We start from the raw sequence: 18,006 nt of genomic DNA, 5'->3' as shown, positions 1-18,006 counted from the left end.
TAAAAGTAAATAACTCAACAAAAAGCACATTTAACAAAATAATGATTAGAATCAGCTTGTGAACATTCGACACGTGTCAAGATCTTAGCAAAACCAAGCAGGTCGGCAGTCAGTAAAGTAGTAGTAACTCTAGAACGTACTCCACCCACTCTTCCAGAAACTTCTGGGAAACTCCTGGTCAAAATTCATCGAACAATGTAGTGGCTCAGATTTTGCCACTTGTCTTAATATTCCACATCACTATCCTACGTGGCACACGGGTTGCTCCGATAATGATACGCCCCCCTTTGTATTCGTCTCCCCCACCCCCATTTTCAATTTCTCCTAAATTAGGGCACTTTCTCTCTCCTCTGAAAAACGGAGTATTTATTTTTGCTCCTGTAAATCGCAAACTACAAACCAACTGAGGTGTTTGCTGGGTTTATTTTAGTGGGTTTTTGCTTAATTTTTATGGGGTTATTTCAATTTGTTTTTTAGTTGGATATTCTGTTTGTAATTTAGTTTTAATTAATTGGGATTTTCTCTGTTCTCTGCAATCGATTTGGGGAAGGAGGAAGAAGGGTGCCATGAATGGTGGGGAGGGAGAAGGAGGAGGAAGTGAGATGCAAATGGAGATAGAAATGGGGGAGGAAGAGAGAGAAAGAAGGGTGTATATGTGGGGGTATTTGCCGGGAGCATTGCCGCAGAGAACGCCGTTACAGTCGCCGATTGTTGTGAAGCTTCCGCCGTCGATTGGAACTTTCTGGAAGGATGTTTGTGGTGGTGGTTGTGGTTTTGCCATGGCCATTTCTGGTGCACTTTTCTCTCTCTTCTTTCTTTCTCTGTTTTACTTTGTTGGAATTTAATATGATTGGATTTGATTGAAATTGAGTGATTCCGCTTTCTGATGATGTTGAGCTACTCGATTTTGATCTCGATTGTAAAGTTAGGGTTTTTGGGTTTGAATTTGTTCAGGTTTTGGGTAAAATGTGATTTAAGATAACGGGAAAATGGTAGGATTTAGCATTTGGTTGTTATGAATTGACTTGTTTATGATCAAATTTAACTTCTGGGTTGGTGAGGGATCACATAATTGATTTGGATCAGCTAATTTTGATTGTGATGGGTGAAGGATAAATTTAATGTGCAATTTAAAGAAAAAATTGAGGTTTGATTTGAGATGCAATAAAGTTAAATTGTACTATGATTTGTGTTTAATTTTGCAATGTGGGTAATTGTGAGTTGCATTATAATTGTTGAGCTGTGTTTTGAATCCAGATACTGGGAAGCTGATAACTTGGGGGTCTACTGATGATTTAGGGCAGAGCTATGTGACTTCTGGTAAACATGGGGTAATGCACTAGTTTCTGATGCCCTAAATGCTACATTTTATATAAAGATTAATTTTTACTAAAATGGATGTAAAAATGTATTTTTCAAGGAAACGCCAGAGGCTTTTCCACTTCCTACAGAAGCTCCCGTTGTAAGGGCAGCTGCTGGTTGGGCACATTGTGTTTCAATTACAGGTATTGCTATTCATTCGTGTTTTCGGGTTCGTGCTGGATCTTTTTTGAATAGATTGTTGTTTAAGTTTTGGCCTTAATGGATTCAGACGGCGGAGAAGTTTATACTTGGGGATGGAAGGAATGTGTTCCCTCGGGGAAGGTTTATGGAGATTCTTCTTCTGGAGGAAGTTTAGAGAAGGATGCACTTGAAAAACAAAGTTTGATCTTTCCTGAACAAGGTAACTATGGATAGTTCAATTACTTTTAGTGTAACAAAGAGATCATGCTCTTTTGCTGGTTGAATTATCAGATTTGCTTCATAGATGATTTTTGGCAGTTAGCCCCCGAGGGTCAAAAAATGCTAGTGGTAGTGGTTCAGGAACTGGTTTCGACAATAAAGGAGCAGGAGAAGAAACTTCGAAGCGAAGACGAGTTTCTTCTGCTAAACAACCTGCTGAAAGCTCCACAACTAATGAAGAAACTCTCTCGGCATTGCCCTGTCTAGTGACACTTAGCCCTGGAGTAAGGATATCAACTGTTGCTGCTGGGGGCAGGCATACTTTAGCATTGTCAGGTAAAATTTGAGCATGATCCTGCTTTTATTTCTGGGTGTTGTAGAAACCAAAATCGTTAAATTAGCTTGTTTTTTTAATTAATTTCAGTCTTTGAGTATAGAAAAATATACTGATGTAACTGGAAAGAATGATAAAAAAATACGTATGTTATGTGATGAGACTGCTGATGGGTCTTATTTCCCTGAAGCTTCAGATGTAGGACAAGTGTGGGGTTGGGGCTATGGAGGAGAAGGACAATTGGGCTTGGGTTCAAGGATTCGAATGGTATCATCTCCACATCCTGTACCATGTATAGAGTCTTCTTATAGGAAGGACAGACATTCAGGGTTTTCTCAAGGTGGCTTAAACTCGGATGGCCATGGATATAGAGTTCCTGGGTCATACATCAAGGGCATTGCCTGTGGGGGACGACACAGTGCGGCAATAACAGGTGAGGATCATATAATTCACCATTATTGTCATCATAAATATGCAATGCAGAGTATAAGTCAATGTCTATAATTCACCATTACAGTAAGGGAGGCGTTCTATTGATTTCATATTTACATAGCTAGTCTTGTAACACTTTTAATATCAATCTAGCCTACCTGCACAGTGGAGAGCCGCGGTTTGTCTGTATAATTTGTTTTATTCCTGCGTACTGAATCTTTTTTTTCCCCGGTTATGCTGAATAGATGCTGGAGCAATCCTCGCCTTTGGTTGGGGCCTCTATGGACAGGTATGTAAGAGACGCCTAATATTTTCCTTACGCTTGTTACTGGGGTAGAATTAATTAGATTTTATGTTGGGGTGATGTACATGTACCTAGCATCAAAAAGCTCAACATTGAAAGCTGCTATTGTGAAAATCAGTTACTTATTTTGCAAGCACTTGTTATGGTGCCTTCTTGTAGTAGGGCATACTATTCTTTAATTTCTCTAGAAAGATTACGGTTTCTTAGTTGGATCATTTATTTTAGCTGTCAAGATACTGCTTTAATTATTGGAGCGATAGTAACCTTACAAAGCTCTTGTACATCTTTGAGCATGTTTGGTGTAGAATGCAGCTGTGGAATAAGTAACATTTAGAATTAAATGCTTTATGAAATGAACAGAATAGATTTTGGCTAGTATTAGATGTGATTGTTTTAGAGTTATGAGTGACAGTGACATATATGCTTTGGAGAAATATAAGAAAATAAGTATGGGGTAAGAAACTGAGATTGTTGCATTGGTCCTTCTTTGTTATCAAACTTGTAGTCACCAGTTGACAGTTAGATCCTGGTATTCTTGAAAAACTATTGTTTCTAAACTGTCACTTTGAATCCACTTTGACTAGCCAAGCCTCGCCTGAACAGAATTGTAATCTTAAATGGGTAGTTAATGTGTCATTTGGTTAATGCTTGTCAACTCTTTATTAATTCAAGAGGGCGTTTAACGTATCAACTTTTGCTTTCATTTTTGATTACCCGTTGCATAAACTGCAGTTTGTATGATTATGTAGGTAAATAGATTTGGTGGAGAGAAAAGCAAAGTAGATGTTCAAGATGAAGCACTCTCTAGCAAGGGATCAGATGATTATATTCTTCTAACTTTATTGCTTTACTATTGTATTTATTGTTAGAGGGAAGGGAAGTCAATGGAATAATTGACTGCCTCTCTCGAGACATCCTTGACAAATCATGACTGTGCTGTTGCAGTGCGGGCAAGGTGCCACCGATGATGTGCTAAGCCCTACTTGTGTATCCTCGTTGCTTGGTATTCAAATTGAGGCAGCTGCGGCAGGCTTATGGCATACACTCTGCATATCTACAGAGGGCGATGTTTATGCCTTTGGAGGGAATCAATTTGGGCAGTTGGGAACTGGTTCTGACCAAGCTGAGGTATATCCTTTTCAGATAGATGATATATTTCCTTTTGCTCATTATTTTATTCATTCTTTTCGGATTTGCAAGATTTTGTATTTATTTTACATCTCTTCTGAACCAGTTTATTTAGCATGTTTCTTATGATAGCATGTGTTTCTTCCAGACTCTCCCAAGGCTGTTGGATGCACCAAGCATAGAAAGTGTTAATGCAAAAATAGTATCTTGCGGGGCACGTCATAGTGCCATAGTTACAGGTTGGTGTCTACTTTTTGCATCTTTACTGTCAGTCTTATCGCATGCCATTTTGCATTTAATCATTAGCTAATAGTCAGCGATTTGATGTTTATAGCTCTTAAGGTACTGGAAAGTTGTGAATTCTGGAACGTTATGTATATTATAGCATAGGTGCCTGTAGGAAAATGCTGCAAGTTAGCAAAATCAGTAAAGATCTAGTGCCCTTTTTTGCATACCCTGTTCACATGTACTTCTTAAACATTTATCTTGATCTGTTTCATCTGGGATAGCTAGTAAAGAGCGACTTGGTCGAGCTGTAACAACCCGTGCTGCATATATATCTTGGATTGAACTTATTATAAGACTAAGGGGCTGTTCTATATAAGTATGGGTTTCTGGTGGTATAGTAATACGAGTAGTTTTATAGTTACAGATAACTATAATTGCTAATGTTATACTTCTTTTGTGTAGAGGACGGGAAAGTTTTCTGTTGGGGCTGGAACAAATATGGACAGGTAAGAAATTTTGTCATTGTAGCCTACCACAGGATCAACACTGGCCATCTCTTACTCCTTAAATTAACTTCTTGATAATATGTAGCTTGGATTGGGGGATGCAATTGATCGCAACATTCCATCCCAAGTAAAGATTGACGGTTGTGTGGCGAAAAACGTGGCGTGTGGCTGGTGGCATACACTCTTACTAGCAGAGTCTCCCACTTGAGCTGGGGAATTTAGCTAGCCGTGGCTCAGTTTTGTTAGGTTAGCAGCTTAAGTGATTTATATGAATCTCTGTAAATAGGGAAAGCATAGGCTCCGTTTGTATACAGTTGTGCGTGTGATCATTCTTTTCATGGGGTAGGCTTTGATATTTAGCTTCAGTCTCTTTGCTTTTCTGATGAAGACCAATGTACTATAGATTTTGGTCAATCCTGTAAATTAGCTTATCTTGATTTGGCAACTCATGAAAACGCCATTGTAATCATGCAAGGGTGTAAACTATTGTCTGGGATTTCAATAAAGAGCACTTCTAGTACTAGTATGTTTTTCTTCTTTTGTTAGAGCCTTAGAGTCTTGATGTACTTTTATATGAAAACCAATGTAATATTAGTACGAAGTATAATACGATTGAGTATGTACGGAAATAACCAAAGAAAGTATGGTTGTAATCCATCCTTATTTGTGGCAAAATTGAATGCATTTAGCACCCATGTTGGCAATGTGTACCTAGGTTTATGACCTATATATGTTGGCAATGACCACCTAGGTTTATGAGCTACCCTAGCTGGCTAGCTCAACATACAGTGGTGGAAGCAAGGCAGCAGGCCCTTTTGTGGTGTCGGATGCACCGTATAAATTTGTATGATCTTGGATGCGCAATATAATATTTATTTTCTCTTCTAAACTTTGACAAACTATTCCAAGAGAAATAATCTCATGTGTTTTCTTGAACTTCGAAGGTGGAGTTAGGGATAAAATCCCTTACATATTCCACATATCATAACATCGGTGGTATAAGAAGAAATACAGATATTAATAAAAGAAAGATTAAGTAAGGATATTCTAAAAATCTCTCATTTTTTTTGAACGTCCAACTCATTTACCAATTTTCTATCTTTATCTTATACTTGTATCGCTATGATAATTTTTCTTAAATGAACCTGGTCCACAATAACATTATTGTGGACCAAAGTTGTCACGTGACTTTACTCAGCTGGCTGAGTTTACTCTCCTCTCCTCTCCTTTCCTATTTTCTTACATATTAATTGCTCCAAATTACCAATTTAATTCTTTCCTTTATTTTTCCAATTACTCTGACATTTTCTCTCTCTTCCCTTCTTCCATTTTCTCTCTCCTCAGCTCGAGCTCATCAATGGCGAGAACCAGAGGAGGTGGTACATTTCAACGAAAACGCGGCCTCCGTTCTTCTGCTACAAAAGTCGACGAACCACAACCTTCAGGTAATCTTCGTTTATTTCTTTTTTACTGCAATATTTAGTTGATTAATTGTTGTTTTCTTTAACTGAAATTATTTGGATCAATTTTGTATGAATTTTCGTTCAATTTTGATTGTTTTTTGTTTTGTGATTCAATTTTATTGATAATGTGTTGTTGTCGATGATTATTTGTGTTAATTTGAACTGGTTATTTGTTGTTTTTCTCTAATTTCAACTATTTGTATGAATTTTTGTTTTAATTTTGTTTTGTGGTGAAGATCTAGGGTTTTACTATTTTCGATTTTTATTTTCTTTCAATTTTATTGTTTCCTGTTTTTCATTCAATTTTATTGTTAATGTGTTGTTCTCGATTAAGATTTGTGTAAATTTGAGTTGATTAATTATTGTTTTTGTTTAATTGAACTATTGTTAATGTGTTGTTCTCGATCTAGTTTTTTGTGAGGTTTGAATGTAATTTTGATAGCAATATGTTTCATGTATGATTTGTTAATTGTGCTTTATATAATAATTATAAAAATTGTTAAAGGTTACTATAATATACATTTTGATTTCTTTTGTATACAAATGTTGTCAAAGGATTGAAGAAGAAAACTAGAGCTAAAAAGAAAAAGAATGCTCCTGAACAAGATGTTTCCAGAGAGCTTCATGAGCATCAGGCAACTGGTTCACCTTCGTCTCGGCAAAAGAGAACTCGAGAAGATGAACCTGAATCTAGTGTTCGCGCTACTGCTCTTGTACGTGTTAAGAGGCAAAGGACAAGAACAAATGCAGTTGAAGCTGGTGGTGATGTACCTATGTAAGTAACTTTGTTTACTTTGTAGTGTTCTGAAAAAATTAGATTCAACGTGCATGTTTGTGTGACTTTGCGTTATTATTTCTATTTTGCAGATTGCGACCATTTAAAACTAAATGTAGGCCTTTGCAATTGGTTGACTTGATGTCTAACTTTACTGATGCTCAAAAACTTTCTGTGAATGAAATCGGCTTTGGAGGGTTGTTATCATTGAAATTGAAAAGGAATCCTACTAGTATGTATAGGTGGCTAATTGACTGTTTTGACTATGGTAGCTGCATGTTTTCAATAGACAATAGTAAGGAGTTTGTGGTCACTGAATATGATGTTTATGACGTATTTTGCCTTCCTTTGAACCCTAATAATGTTGAGGAGATACCTCGATCTGCTAATAAAAGTAATCCTGACTTTGTTTTCAAACATAATTGGAGGTTGAATTTTGGGTTGGCAGATGAAAATGACCAAATTCCACTTAATTTGTTAGAGGATAGGATACCTACTTTAGATCAAGGTGGTGATGAGTTTAAGCAACTCTTTGTTATGCATGCAGTATCCTCTTTTCTGGCTCCTACTTCTAACCGAACTGCTGATCTTAGGATTGCTAAGGCAATTGATGATGTTGAACAAATTAAAAATTTGAATTGGTGTAAATATGTTCTTGAAAAACTGTGTGAAGGTGTTAAAAGTTACCAAAAAGGAGAAATTCAAAACTGTTGTGGTTGTATTTTGATGTTGGAGATTATTTACTTTCATAGGTTGAGATTTAGGAATGTTGAATTAAGTACTTCTTTACCCTTAATTCAACATTGGAATGATGAGTTGATTAGGGATAGAATTAAGAAGGAAAAGTTGTCGAAAAGTTTTGGTTCAGGGATTTTGCTCTGTGATGTGTATCCTGTTAGTCGTAAGCTGAATTTACAGGATGCTCCCGTATGTACTACATCAGGAAGTGTGGGAAATGTTGAACATGTTAGGGAGGGTAATGATGGTACAATACAGTTTAATCTCCCGCCAGGTTCTATGTCAGATCAGCAGATTCATTCATCTGTTATTGATGTAAGGAATTTCTGACTTTTATTCCTTTTTTTTTTTTTTGAATTATTGGATTTGATTTCAATATTTATACATGATTTTTTTAATCTCTTTGCAGCCTGTTCATGAACAATTTTTGTTCATGAAAAGAGATATGAATGTGATATCTTGTTTTTACAATGACAAGATAAAGGAGATTCTTCTTTCACGCCACAATGAGATTCAAAATGCTACCGGTGTTAATGATTCTCAGGATGATCGTTTTTTTTTTGGATCCTCAAGTTCAATCTGTGATTGATGAGATCTCTGAACTTGCTATTTGGGTGACAAAAATGCCCGAGGTGTTGGATCAAGTTTCTGCATTTGAGCAAAACAAGACAAATGAAGGGAGGGAGGAAATTAGGGAGGAAAATAGGGGAACTTTACCTGTGATTGGCTTTGAAAATATTATTACAAATGGAGGGTCCAGGTGTTCAATTTCTTTAAATTGGAAATCTGATGAAAGGCTTATTGTTATTTCACACTTTTTGAAGTCAAATAACAAGGAAATGAAGCTATTGGATCCATTAGTCTTAGAGATTGTTAACTATTGCATTATCAATGATTCTTGTTTGCCTCCTAAGTAAGTAAGCTTTTACTTGATTACATTGTTTTTCTTTTATTTTTTTATTTTTTTATGAAACACTTTTTTAATTCTTATTTTATATTCTTTGACATAGTGAACTATTGGTATGCTTTCATGAAAATCATTTGATTCAAAGGCAAGAGTTTTACACATTAGGAGAGCCTTCTGAAATCATGAGCAGTAGTATTTTGGATTGCTGGGCGTTGCTTCTCAATGAAAATCAGAAATTTGTTAAGGATGGACCTCGAAAATTGTACTTTGGTTCTTCAATTAGTGTGAGTTTTTTTATTATTTCAATGTTTATACATGTGTTTACTTTTCACTTATTTTTGTATTTGTTTAAATGTTATGAAGGTTACAATAGTAGAAGCTGCTTGCAGTGATGACAATTCACAACTAGTGGACAATGTATATCAAGAATTGGAGGAGTGGATGAAAATAGCTTGCAATGATTTTGATTTGTCAGAAGTGGAGCTGGTAATACTTTCTTTTTTTGATGCTATGATAATATAGTTCCTTTTTTTTATGTTGTAGTTACCTTTATTTAAATGAGAGTGCATATTGTAAAATACTCTTAGAAAGTCTACATTATAAATTTTTTGTGACCTTAATTATCAGTTGATAAAGGGTGCCATTTTTAGTTTGACATTTTCAGAATGAATGAATGGTTTTGAATTGAAGAGTATCAGTGGGTGCCATCACTGGCATACTTTCTGACTTTCAGATATATTCTCTATGAATAGAAGGGGATGATTTTAGAAATGCACTTATCCAACTCTTCGCCCTTTAGCTATTGATTTGATTTTGGCTGATCTTGTACACAGTTGCAAGCTTGGTTTGTGACCTTAATTATGTGTGTTTTGGTATGTATTAACTCCTATATGTAACACTTAACTACTCAAAGAACCTGTGTACAGAAAAATAATTTCAAATAAGAGAATTTGAGGGAAGAAAAATAATTTTGCTAATTATGATATCTTTGTTGCAGATATTTTTACCTTGTCTAAGTGGCAATCATTATTGCTTATTTGTGGTGAATTTGACTCAAGGAAAAATTCAGTTTATTGATAATCTGAATTATGATGAGAATGGTCGTAACTTCTTCAAAAAGTTATCTAGTCTCTTGGTATTACTTTCTCACTCTTCCATATTTTCACTATATTCTTGTCTAAAGGTTTTTACAGTGAGTTTTAGTAATTAGGATTTGGACAAATGTGACTGTGATCTGATTATATGATTTTTTGGTAGTGTGATATGATCAGTACCTTCTTTGATCAAAGACTTACTCAATCTGGAGCTATGGTTGACTATGCTTTGGAGTTTCCTACTTTGAATTGGAGATCTAGCAAAGATAATTCAGATTCTGGTGTTTATACTATGATGAGTATGCTTTTATTCAATGGAGCTGATGAGTTTAAATGTGAAATTTTAAAAACAGTTATGATTCTATTCCTTTTAACTTATTTCTTTTATTTCTTTTAATTAATATCACAATATCTTATATCGATTATATATTTTTTTTAGGCTTCAAATAGGAAGATTCTCCAGGTTCAAATTGCTGCATCTTTACTGTTATCTGATATGAATGAAGCTAGATCAAATGTAATTGGTAAGGTGGCTGAATTCAAACCTGATAGGCAGCATCTTTCAAAAGAGGTTGAAGAAAGAAGGAAGAAAGAGATTGAGCAGAGGAAGAATAAGAAGAAGCAGACTGTAGACAAGAAGAAGAAAGGAAAGGCTTAAGATATCATAATTTTCTGAAACTAACCAAGGAAAGGCTTAACATTGTGAAACTTAGTTGTTATCATAATTTTTTAAACTAAGCAAAGTACTTTGAAGAATGTATAGCTAATTAGTATTCATTCAACTTTTGTGTAGGTTATTGAATGAAGAATGGAAAAATATTCATTTTGTGTAAACAAGCTTTTGCCAATATATTATGAAAATGGTATATTGTTTGTTTAATTCAATTATTAAAGATCTCTGTTATCTTATGTCACTATATGTTAAAATAAAGTCACTATATTATTTATAAGGTCATTGTTTGGTTCAAAAATGTCACATTTACCATAGATCACTATATGTTAAAATAAAGTCACTATATCATTTATAAGGTCTTTAGTTGGTTTAATATGTCACTTCATTACCATAGGTCACTATATGTTAAAATAAAACTACTATATTATTTACAAGGTCTTTGTTTGGTAATAAAAGGCTACTTCCTTTTCAATATTTTATAGTGTCAAAGGTATAAGGACTATGTTTTAAATTAATGGTAATTATCATAGGTCACTATATGTTAAAATAAAGTCACTATTTTATTAATAAGGTTACTATTCTAAATATAAAGGTAACTAAGTCAAAATTATGGACTATGTTAACTAATGGTAATAAACTAACAATATATATAAGGGTATTATATAAAGATTACTATATTAAAATAAAGATCACTATATTGTAAAAAAAGATTACTATTCCAAGAAGTATATACCTCAAAATTAAAGGTTACTATGTTAATCATAAAAGATACTATATCATAATAATCAGTATTTAAGATTTAAGCATTTCAATTTCTTGATTTGTTATCTGTTGATCACAGGAAACATTGAAACAACTTTAACAACTAAAAGGAGCCTTCTGTGTAGGACCGAAACTACCAATTAACAACAAGTTTAGAGAAAAAAGGTTTGTGTATAAGGTATTACAGTACTCATGTGCTTTATTCCTTGTTTCTTTGAAAAGCAATAAGTACAATTAAGATCAAATCAAAAGACATAATACTATAACAAAGGACACTATGTCAATCATAAAAGACACTATATCATAAAAAAAAAGACACTATATCTTAAAAAAAAAGAAACTATATAAGTATTTAAAAGATATAAAGTTTCCAAGAATGAAATTACAAATAAAAGGTAACCATGTAACAATTCAGGTTACTATGATAAAAAATATTAATATTTGGTGTCTTAAAACTATCAAAGCATATACTCATTATTAAAATTTGGTGTTTTGGCACCAAATTCTCTATGTTTCCTCCTCTTCCCCTTTTTCATGTAGTCATAGCTTCCTGGAATCCTTTTATTTGATTGGCCTCCTTTAGTTTTTGCACGAGCTGGGTCTAGTACTTGAACCACATTAGACGAAGTTGCTTCTGAATTCTCTTCTACACCTGTAGTGTTCTCAGAATGGTTGTCAGTTGACTTCATAGCAGAAATAATCTCATCAATTGCACTTGAATCTTTTGCATAGCTTTCTTCTAACACTTTCCTTGCTTTTTCAAACTTGTGGCTCTGAAGGATTAAACTATAATACTTCCTCACCATGTGTAGCCGCCAGGGTGTGAAGTTGTTTAATGTCCCCTTCTTCCTTTGCTCTGCCTCAATACTCTCCCAAACTTTATCCTTAGCCACTTTAGTCCACCTGATAGATATGTATTGCTCTGGGATTTTTTCAACAGAATGCATGTGTAAGATTCTAAGGCTATGGAAGCATAACCAACCTGACTCTTCAAAATTCTTGCATGGACATTGAATTGTTTGGTTAACAGGATCATAAGTTACTGCTTGAGTTGTGCCATCTCTGCCTTCAAGGTACACTTGGTAAACCATTTTGTCTCCATTAATGAATAGCAGTTTAGTTTGTGATCCAATGGCTAGGTTGAATTCTTCTTCAAAGTCCCTGAATAATGTATGTGTATAAACCTCAGCAGCATGTTTTAGTAAGGCAGACATTGGATAGCTTGAAGTAGGAATTGATTTTATGCTATTGAACTCATAAAAATCCTCATTCCTTCTCCAAGTCTTCACTGTCTTCTAAAATATGTTGTAGAATTCTGTCAAACTTGTTTTCTTGTTTGCTTTGAATCCCACTGCATGATTTGTGCTCTCACTTCTCTGTGATGACAAGATTCCCGCGGAGAAAAAGTCCTTACTTAGAGCTGTTGACCACTTGTGCTTCAGTGAGTATAACCTTTTGAACCAACTATTGTTTTTCAGTTTGTACTTTGTCATCATTGAATCCCAACATACTTCAAACTGAGCTTCATTAATACAACCACTCAAGCATTTCATGAAAGCAGCTTTGAATGTATCATCACTCTTCAAAACTCCAAATCTTGTTACAGCATTTTGAATCAAGTGCCATAGACATAATCTATGTCTAGTATTTGGAAATACCTGCACATTTTTATACGGTTACTATAGTTTCAAAATTGGTTATTGCATTTAAAATATAGGTAACTATATAATTTTAGTACAAACATATTTAGATGTAGTGGTATTCAAAAAGTTCCTTCAAAATTAGAAATTACCTTTGGTATTGCTGCTGCCATGGCTGCATCTTGGTCTGTAAACAGTGATACAGGACATTTACCACCCATTGCCTTTTTGAAGGTCTCAAATAACCACACAAATGAATCTGTGGTCTCGTCTCCCATAAAAGAACAAGCAAACATAGTGTTCTTCCAGTGGTTGTTTATTCCTGCAAAAGGTGCACAGATGAGGTTGTAACGATTAGTCCTATATGTGGTGTCAAATACAATGACATCCCCATATATTTTATAATCTTCAAGCATCATGGAATCTCTCCAAAACAAGTTACAAACCCTTCCATCTGAATCCAACCTTACTCTGAAAAAGAAGTTAGGGTCCTCAGAATAAGTTTCCTGTAGTTTGTCACAAACTACTTGAGAATCTCCTCCTTCAATGGCCTTTATTTTCAGTTTATAACAATAATTCACATGGTCTTTCACTGTATGACCAATAGCATCTTCTCCACCAGCTTCATTTGACATGTAATTAAAGGATTCCATAGGTCTTAGTCCAGATTCTTGCATGGCCTCAATTACTTGCCCTTTAATTCCAGTCATTGCACGCTCTGAACGGTGGAAATGGTTCCATTGTGGTCTAGTGAGTGGATGATTGTGCACCAACACATGCTGAACTATCTCAAATTGCCCTTCCTCATTCAATTTTGCTATTATCAAAGCATTACAATTTGTCCTTGTTATTGGAACTCTCCTACTTTGTCTTGTTTTTTTTTTAACTGAAGAACTTTCCTCTGTCAAGAGTTCTTCTGCAATTTTTTCCTTTTTTTTACCAGAATTTCTTAATCCTGCTGCAGAGCATACAAAGAACTTTTTGGTGATGATATCTTTAGTTCCAATTTTGCTTGTTTGTTTTGCTTTTCTAACACTAAAACCAACTGCAGTAGCATGTTGACAATACAATTCATGTATTTCCGCAAGTGTTGCTCGAGTTTCTCCTACTAACCAACCACTAATCTCATCATTATTACTTGCACCTGTTTTTTTTAAAAAGAGATCACTATACTATCACTAAAGGCAATGATGTTACTTAAAAGTGGCTTTGCATGTCAGAAAAGCTTTAACAAGCATCATATAAGTACAATGTATTTATTTTTAAAAATAGATTACTATACTATTACTAAAGGCAACTATATTACTTAAAAGTTGCTTAATTATGCATAATCGCTTAATTTCAATCAACATCAATTACACTTAATCGCTTAACTTTCACAATTACGCATAACTGCTTAATTCACAATTACGCATAATTCAATAACATACATTACGCATAATTACTTAATTTTCAATCAACGTAAATTAAATATGCATAATCGCTTAATTCACAATTGCATAATATAATCGCCTAATTCAAATTATCAAATTAAAACCTAAATTATCAAACAATTGCATTATCGTTTAATTCACATTATCAAATTCTTATATGAATTGCATATAAATATATCGTATAATACCTTGAGGTTTCATTAGAGATTGATTTTCGTCATGAACTTCATTATAATCCTCAGCTTCAATAATAGCTTGTTCTTCATCTTCAACAGCTTCATTCAGATCGAAATTGATGACATTAATATCGAAGTTTTCTATAGTGTCCTGTATACTTCGATTTAGATCCATTTCAATTGATTGTATAGAAGAATTCTCCATGAAATTTGAAGAAATTGATTGATTAAGTAGAAAATTAAACCTAGAATTGCGTAGAATTAGAAGGAGAGAGATGAAAATTCGAGCTCTATTTTAGTTGTTAATGGCGACGAACTGCAATTATTGAGATACAAATGAACACGTGAAATAAGTAGGTTGTGGCAGAAGAAATGGCTTGTGAAATAAGTTAGTGGACTGGGCTGTGAAATAAGTTAATAGTAGATGGGCTGCAGTGGTATGTGGCACGTGAGTCCCTAAGGTCCACAATAAATTTATTGTGGACCAGGTCCACCCAAGAATTTTTGTCGCTATGATCCCTCCTTCGTCACAAAAAGTAATTAATCCGCATTGGAAAAAAGTATCATCAAAGTAAAAAAGAAAAAATATATTTGGAGAATTAGATATCCATTTCGATCCTCCTTAACCATCTCCCTCCTCCTTTCAACTCTTTCCAAGTGCCATCGTATAAACCTAAAACAAAAAAAACAGAACACAACAACTATGAACAACAAAATTCGTACTTTTACCAAACAAGCCCATTTTGAACAAAATTAAACCCTGCATTCCAAATTCATGGAATTTCCTACAATAATTCAACAAACTCCTAGAAAAGTAGCGCAAAATCAAATATTTAGAACCTAAAATGCGTATAATAAATGGGATTTGAATCATTTGATCTAAAGGTGAAGTCTTGAAGAATAAATTTGTGGAGATGTTTGGATGTCAGCGCATGAATGGGAATTATTCAATTAATCTTTCTCCTTCTTTCACTAGTTTCTTATTGCCAGCTCCATTGCCTACCTGGCCTCAAGGTTTGTTTCTCAACTTCATTTATTTATTTTTCAAGAATTAAATTTTTGTGTAATTTTTATGAGTAGTCTTCTTCTATAACTAATTTGCATAGATGAGCACTTGGGTTGATGTTGAAAGTGTGAGATTTAATGGTACCTTTCAATTTTGGACAAAATTGGTAGACTTTAATGAATGATACTTTGAATATATTTGTATTTTGTAAGAAAATTTCCATATTAATTTGTTGGAACTCCATGACAATGTAATTGTTAAATCTCCAACCACTCGATACCATCTTTAAAGTGGTAATAGATGGTAATGAAAATTTACGGACTTTGGGTAGAATGTACATATTGTGTATATAGGCATTATTAGACTATCATACATATTTTGTATAGAATTCATTACCATTACCACCATTTTAAACCACGTGTCTACCAGACGGATTATTAAGAGTATTAGATGTTGCAAATTAACAAGGATGGATGCATGCACGCTACAAGTAGTTTTGTAGACTAGATTAGTAATGTGAATTTCTAGACTCAGTTTGGTTTAGAAATTATCTGTTTTCACTAATGATTGAGATGGTAGAGTTTAGTGTGCCATAAATGCCAAAAGTCAGCGAAGTAGTGACAGGATTTGAATTGATTAGATAGAAATGATCAGTTCATATTGGTTTAACAATTTGATGTGGATCAAGTGTTGTTCCTTACTTCCTTGTTAGAATCTGGCTGATATTACAATGTCGCGGATTTGACATGTATTGTTTATTTTTCACTAGGTCAAGGATTCGCCACTGGAACAATTAATCTAGGAGAGCTAGAAGTTGCAGAAATAACCAGGTTTGAGTTTGTCTGGGGGTCTCATCTCTCACATGACAAGCGAAAAGGTGTTTCGTTCTATAAGCCTTTAGGCCTACCTGAAGGATTTTACAGTCTTGGTCATTACTGCCAACCAAATGGCAAGCCTTTAAATGGCTATGTTCTTGTGGCTAGGGATTCTGTGTCACATAATCGTAGCAGTGACTCTGAATCCATCTGCTCACCGGCTCTTATGATGCCTCTTGACTATAGTTTAGTTTGGGTTTCGGATGATGGCTTGGGGATTCGTGATCAACCTGGTCACTTTTGGCTTCCCATACCTCCTTCCGGCTATAGAGTCCTAGGCTTTGTTGTGTCAACTCTACCAGGAAAACCTGATTTGGATGAAGTAAGGTGTGTCAGAGAGGACCTTGTTGATGATTCTGAGACTTGTGGTTTATTGCTTGACATATTTTCTAAATTCCGAAAGATCTCTCTCAAAGTTTTCGAGACTAGGCCTTGTAATCGAGGCTTGCTAGGGAAAGGTGTCTCGGTAGGAACCTTCTTCTGCAGCAGTACCCTGTGGACTGCAGGAGAAGAAATGCCTATTGTTTGTTTAAAGAACAAGAACTCAAAATGGCACCATGGAATGCCAAATATTGATCAAATACATACTCTAATTCATCATTATGGTCCAACCATTTTCTTTCATCCTAAAGAGGTCTACTTTCCATCTTCTGTCTCATGGTTCTTTGTCAATGGAGCTTTATTGTTCGAAGCAGGGCAGTCCACTGGCGAACCCATCAGTGCTGATGGCTCTAATCTGCCTTGTGGCGGAACAAATGATGGAAAATTCTGGCTAGATATTCCTTATGATGAACGACGAAAAGTTCTCAAGCATGGAGACCTTGAAAGTGCCGAACTTTATGCTCATGTAAAGCCTGCTTTAGGAGGTACTTTCACTGATATAGCAATGTGTGTGTTTTCGCCTTTCAATGGACCAGCCACATTAAAGGTTGGACCAACAAACATTGCCTTAAAAAAGACAGGTGAACATATTGGTGATTGGGAACATTTTACTCTTAGGATAAGCAACTTTACTGGTGAACTTCATAGAGTGTACTTCTCCCAACACAGTGGTGGTCAGTGGATAAGTGCTTGTGACTTGGAGTTCATAGAGGGAAACCGACCTATTCTGTACTCATCGAAGAGCGGCCATGCTGGCTTCCCTCATCCAGGGACTTATCTCCAAGGTTCCTCAAGTCTTGGTATTGGTATAAGAAATGATTGTAGTAAAAGTAACTTTTCTCTGGATTCTAGTACTCAGTATCAGATTGTTGCTGCTGAATATCTAGGAAATGATGTTCCTGAGCCTTGTTGGCTGCAGTTTATGAGAGAATGGGGACCAAAGATCGTATATGATTCGAGGAAAGAGTTTGACAAGATAATCAAACGGCTTCCACGAGTGCTACGAGGCTCAGTCACTAACTTAGTTGGTAAGTTGCCTGCGGAACTCTCCAAAGAAGAAGGACCAACAGGTCCAAAGGAGAAGGACAACTGGTTAGGGGATGAAAGATGGTGAAACATCAAAAACATATCAAATTAAATTATGTAGCTAGCATTTGCTGTAATGTTGTCAATATATGATAATTATTCAAATGCTTTCACATACATCATTTATGCACCAATATATTGGCTTAGTACATAGCTTAATTTGGGTCTTACGAGTCCGAGTGTATATTTTTTGCTTTCTTATCGTGCTCTAATGATATTTTTTCATGTTCTTAGTACCCTTTTGATCGACTTCCTGCGTACCTTGCTAATTTTGGGTACAATAATAATGTAAATGTGATTAAACTTAATTGTGTAGTTTCTAGAACACTACCTTGGCTAAAAC

At 35.0% G+C, this 18,006-nt stretch overlaps 2 protein-coding genes and 1 pseudogene across 3 annotated transcripts; 2 read left to right on the top strand and 1 right to left on the bottom strand.

The window, feature by feature from the left end:
- The first annotated feature begins 388 nt into the window (after nucleotides 1-388).
- Nucleotides 389-5,177, top strand: LOC145595108 (uncharacterized). Of its 2 annotated transcripts, none has more exons than XM_081651468.1 (11): nucleotides 389-792; nucleotides 1,258-1,331; nucleotides 1,421-1,505; nucleotides 1,592-1,723; nucleotides 1,822-2,058; nucleotides 2,247-2,489; nucleotides 2,734-2,777; nucleotides 3,738-3,920; nucleotides 4,069-4,159; nucleotides 4,611-4,654; nucleotides 4,740-5,177. In XM_081651468.1, the coding sequence occupies exons 1-11, from the start codon at nucleotides 567-569 to the stop codon at nucleotides 4,860-4,862; spliced, it is 1,482 nt and encodes a 493-aa protein (XP_081507594.1). In that variant the 5' UTR covers nucleotides 389-566; the 3' UTR covers nucleotides 4,863-5,177. The 2 variants fall into 2 exon arrangements, with proteins under 2 accessions (XP_081507594.1, XP_081507595.1); XM_081651469.1 differs by having other exon boundaries at nucleotides 390-792; nucleotides 2,253-2,489.
- A 7,184-nt stretch (nucleotides 5,178-12,361) lies between these two features.
- LOC145596149 (protein FAR1-RELATED SEQUENCE 5-like) lies at nucleotides 12,362-14,490 on the bottom strand. Its single transcript, XM_081652573.1, has 3 exons — nucleotides 14,328-14,490; nucleotides 12,859-13,850; nucleotides 12,362-12,724 (listed from the first exon to the last, which is right to left on the bottom strand). The coding sequence occupies exons 1-3, from the start codon at nucleotides 14,488-14,490 to the stop codon at nucleotides 12,362-12,364; spliced, it is 1,518 nt and encodes a 505-aa protein (XP_081508699.1).
- A 739-nt stretch (nucleotides 14,491-15,229) lies between these two features.
- LOC145595590 (hypothetical protein At1g04090 pseudogene) lies at nucleotides 15,230-17,691 on the top strand (annotated as a pseudogene).
- The last annotated feature ends 315 nt before the right edge of the window (nucleotides 17,692-18,006 follow it).

The sequence above is a fragment of the Chenopodium album genome, chromosome 19, assembly GCF_948465745.1.
Source record: "Chenopodium album chromosome 19, dcCheAlbu1.1, whole genome shotgun sequence".
Taxonomy (NCBI): Eukaryota; Viridiplantae; Streptophyta; class Magnoliopsida; order Caryophyllales; family Amaranthaceae; genus Chenopodium; species Chenopodium album.
This window is presented reverse-complemented; position numbering and strand designations above follow the sequence as displayed.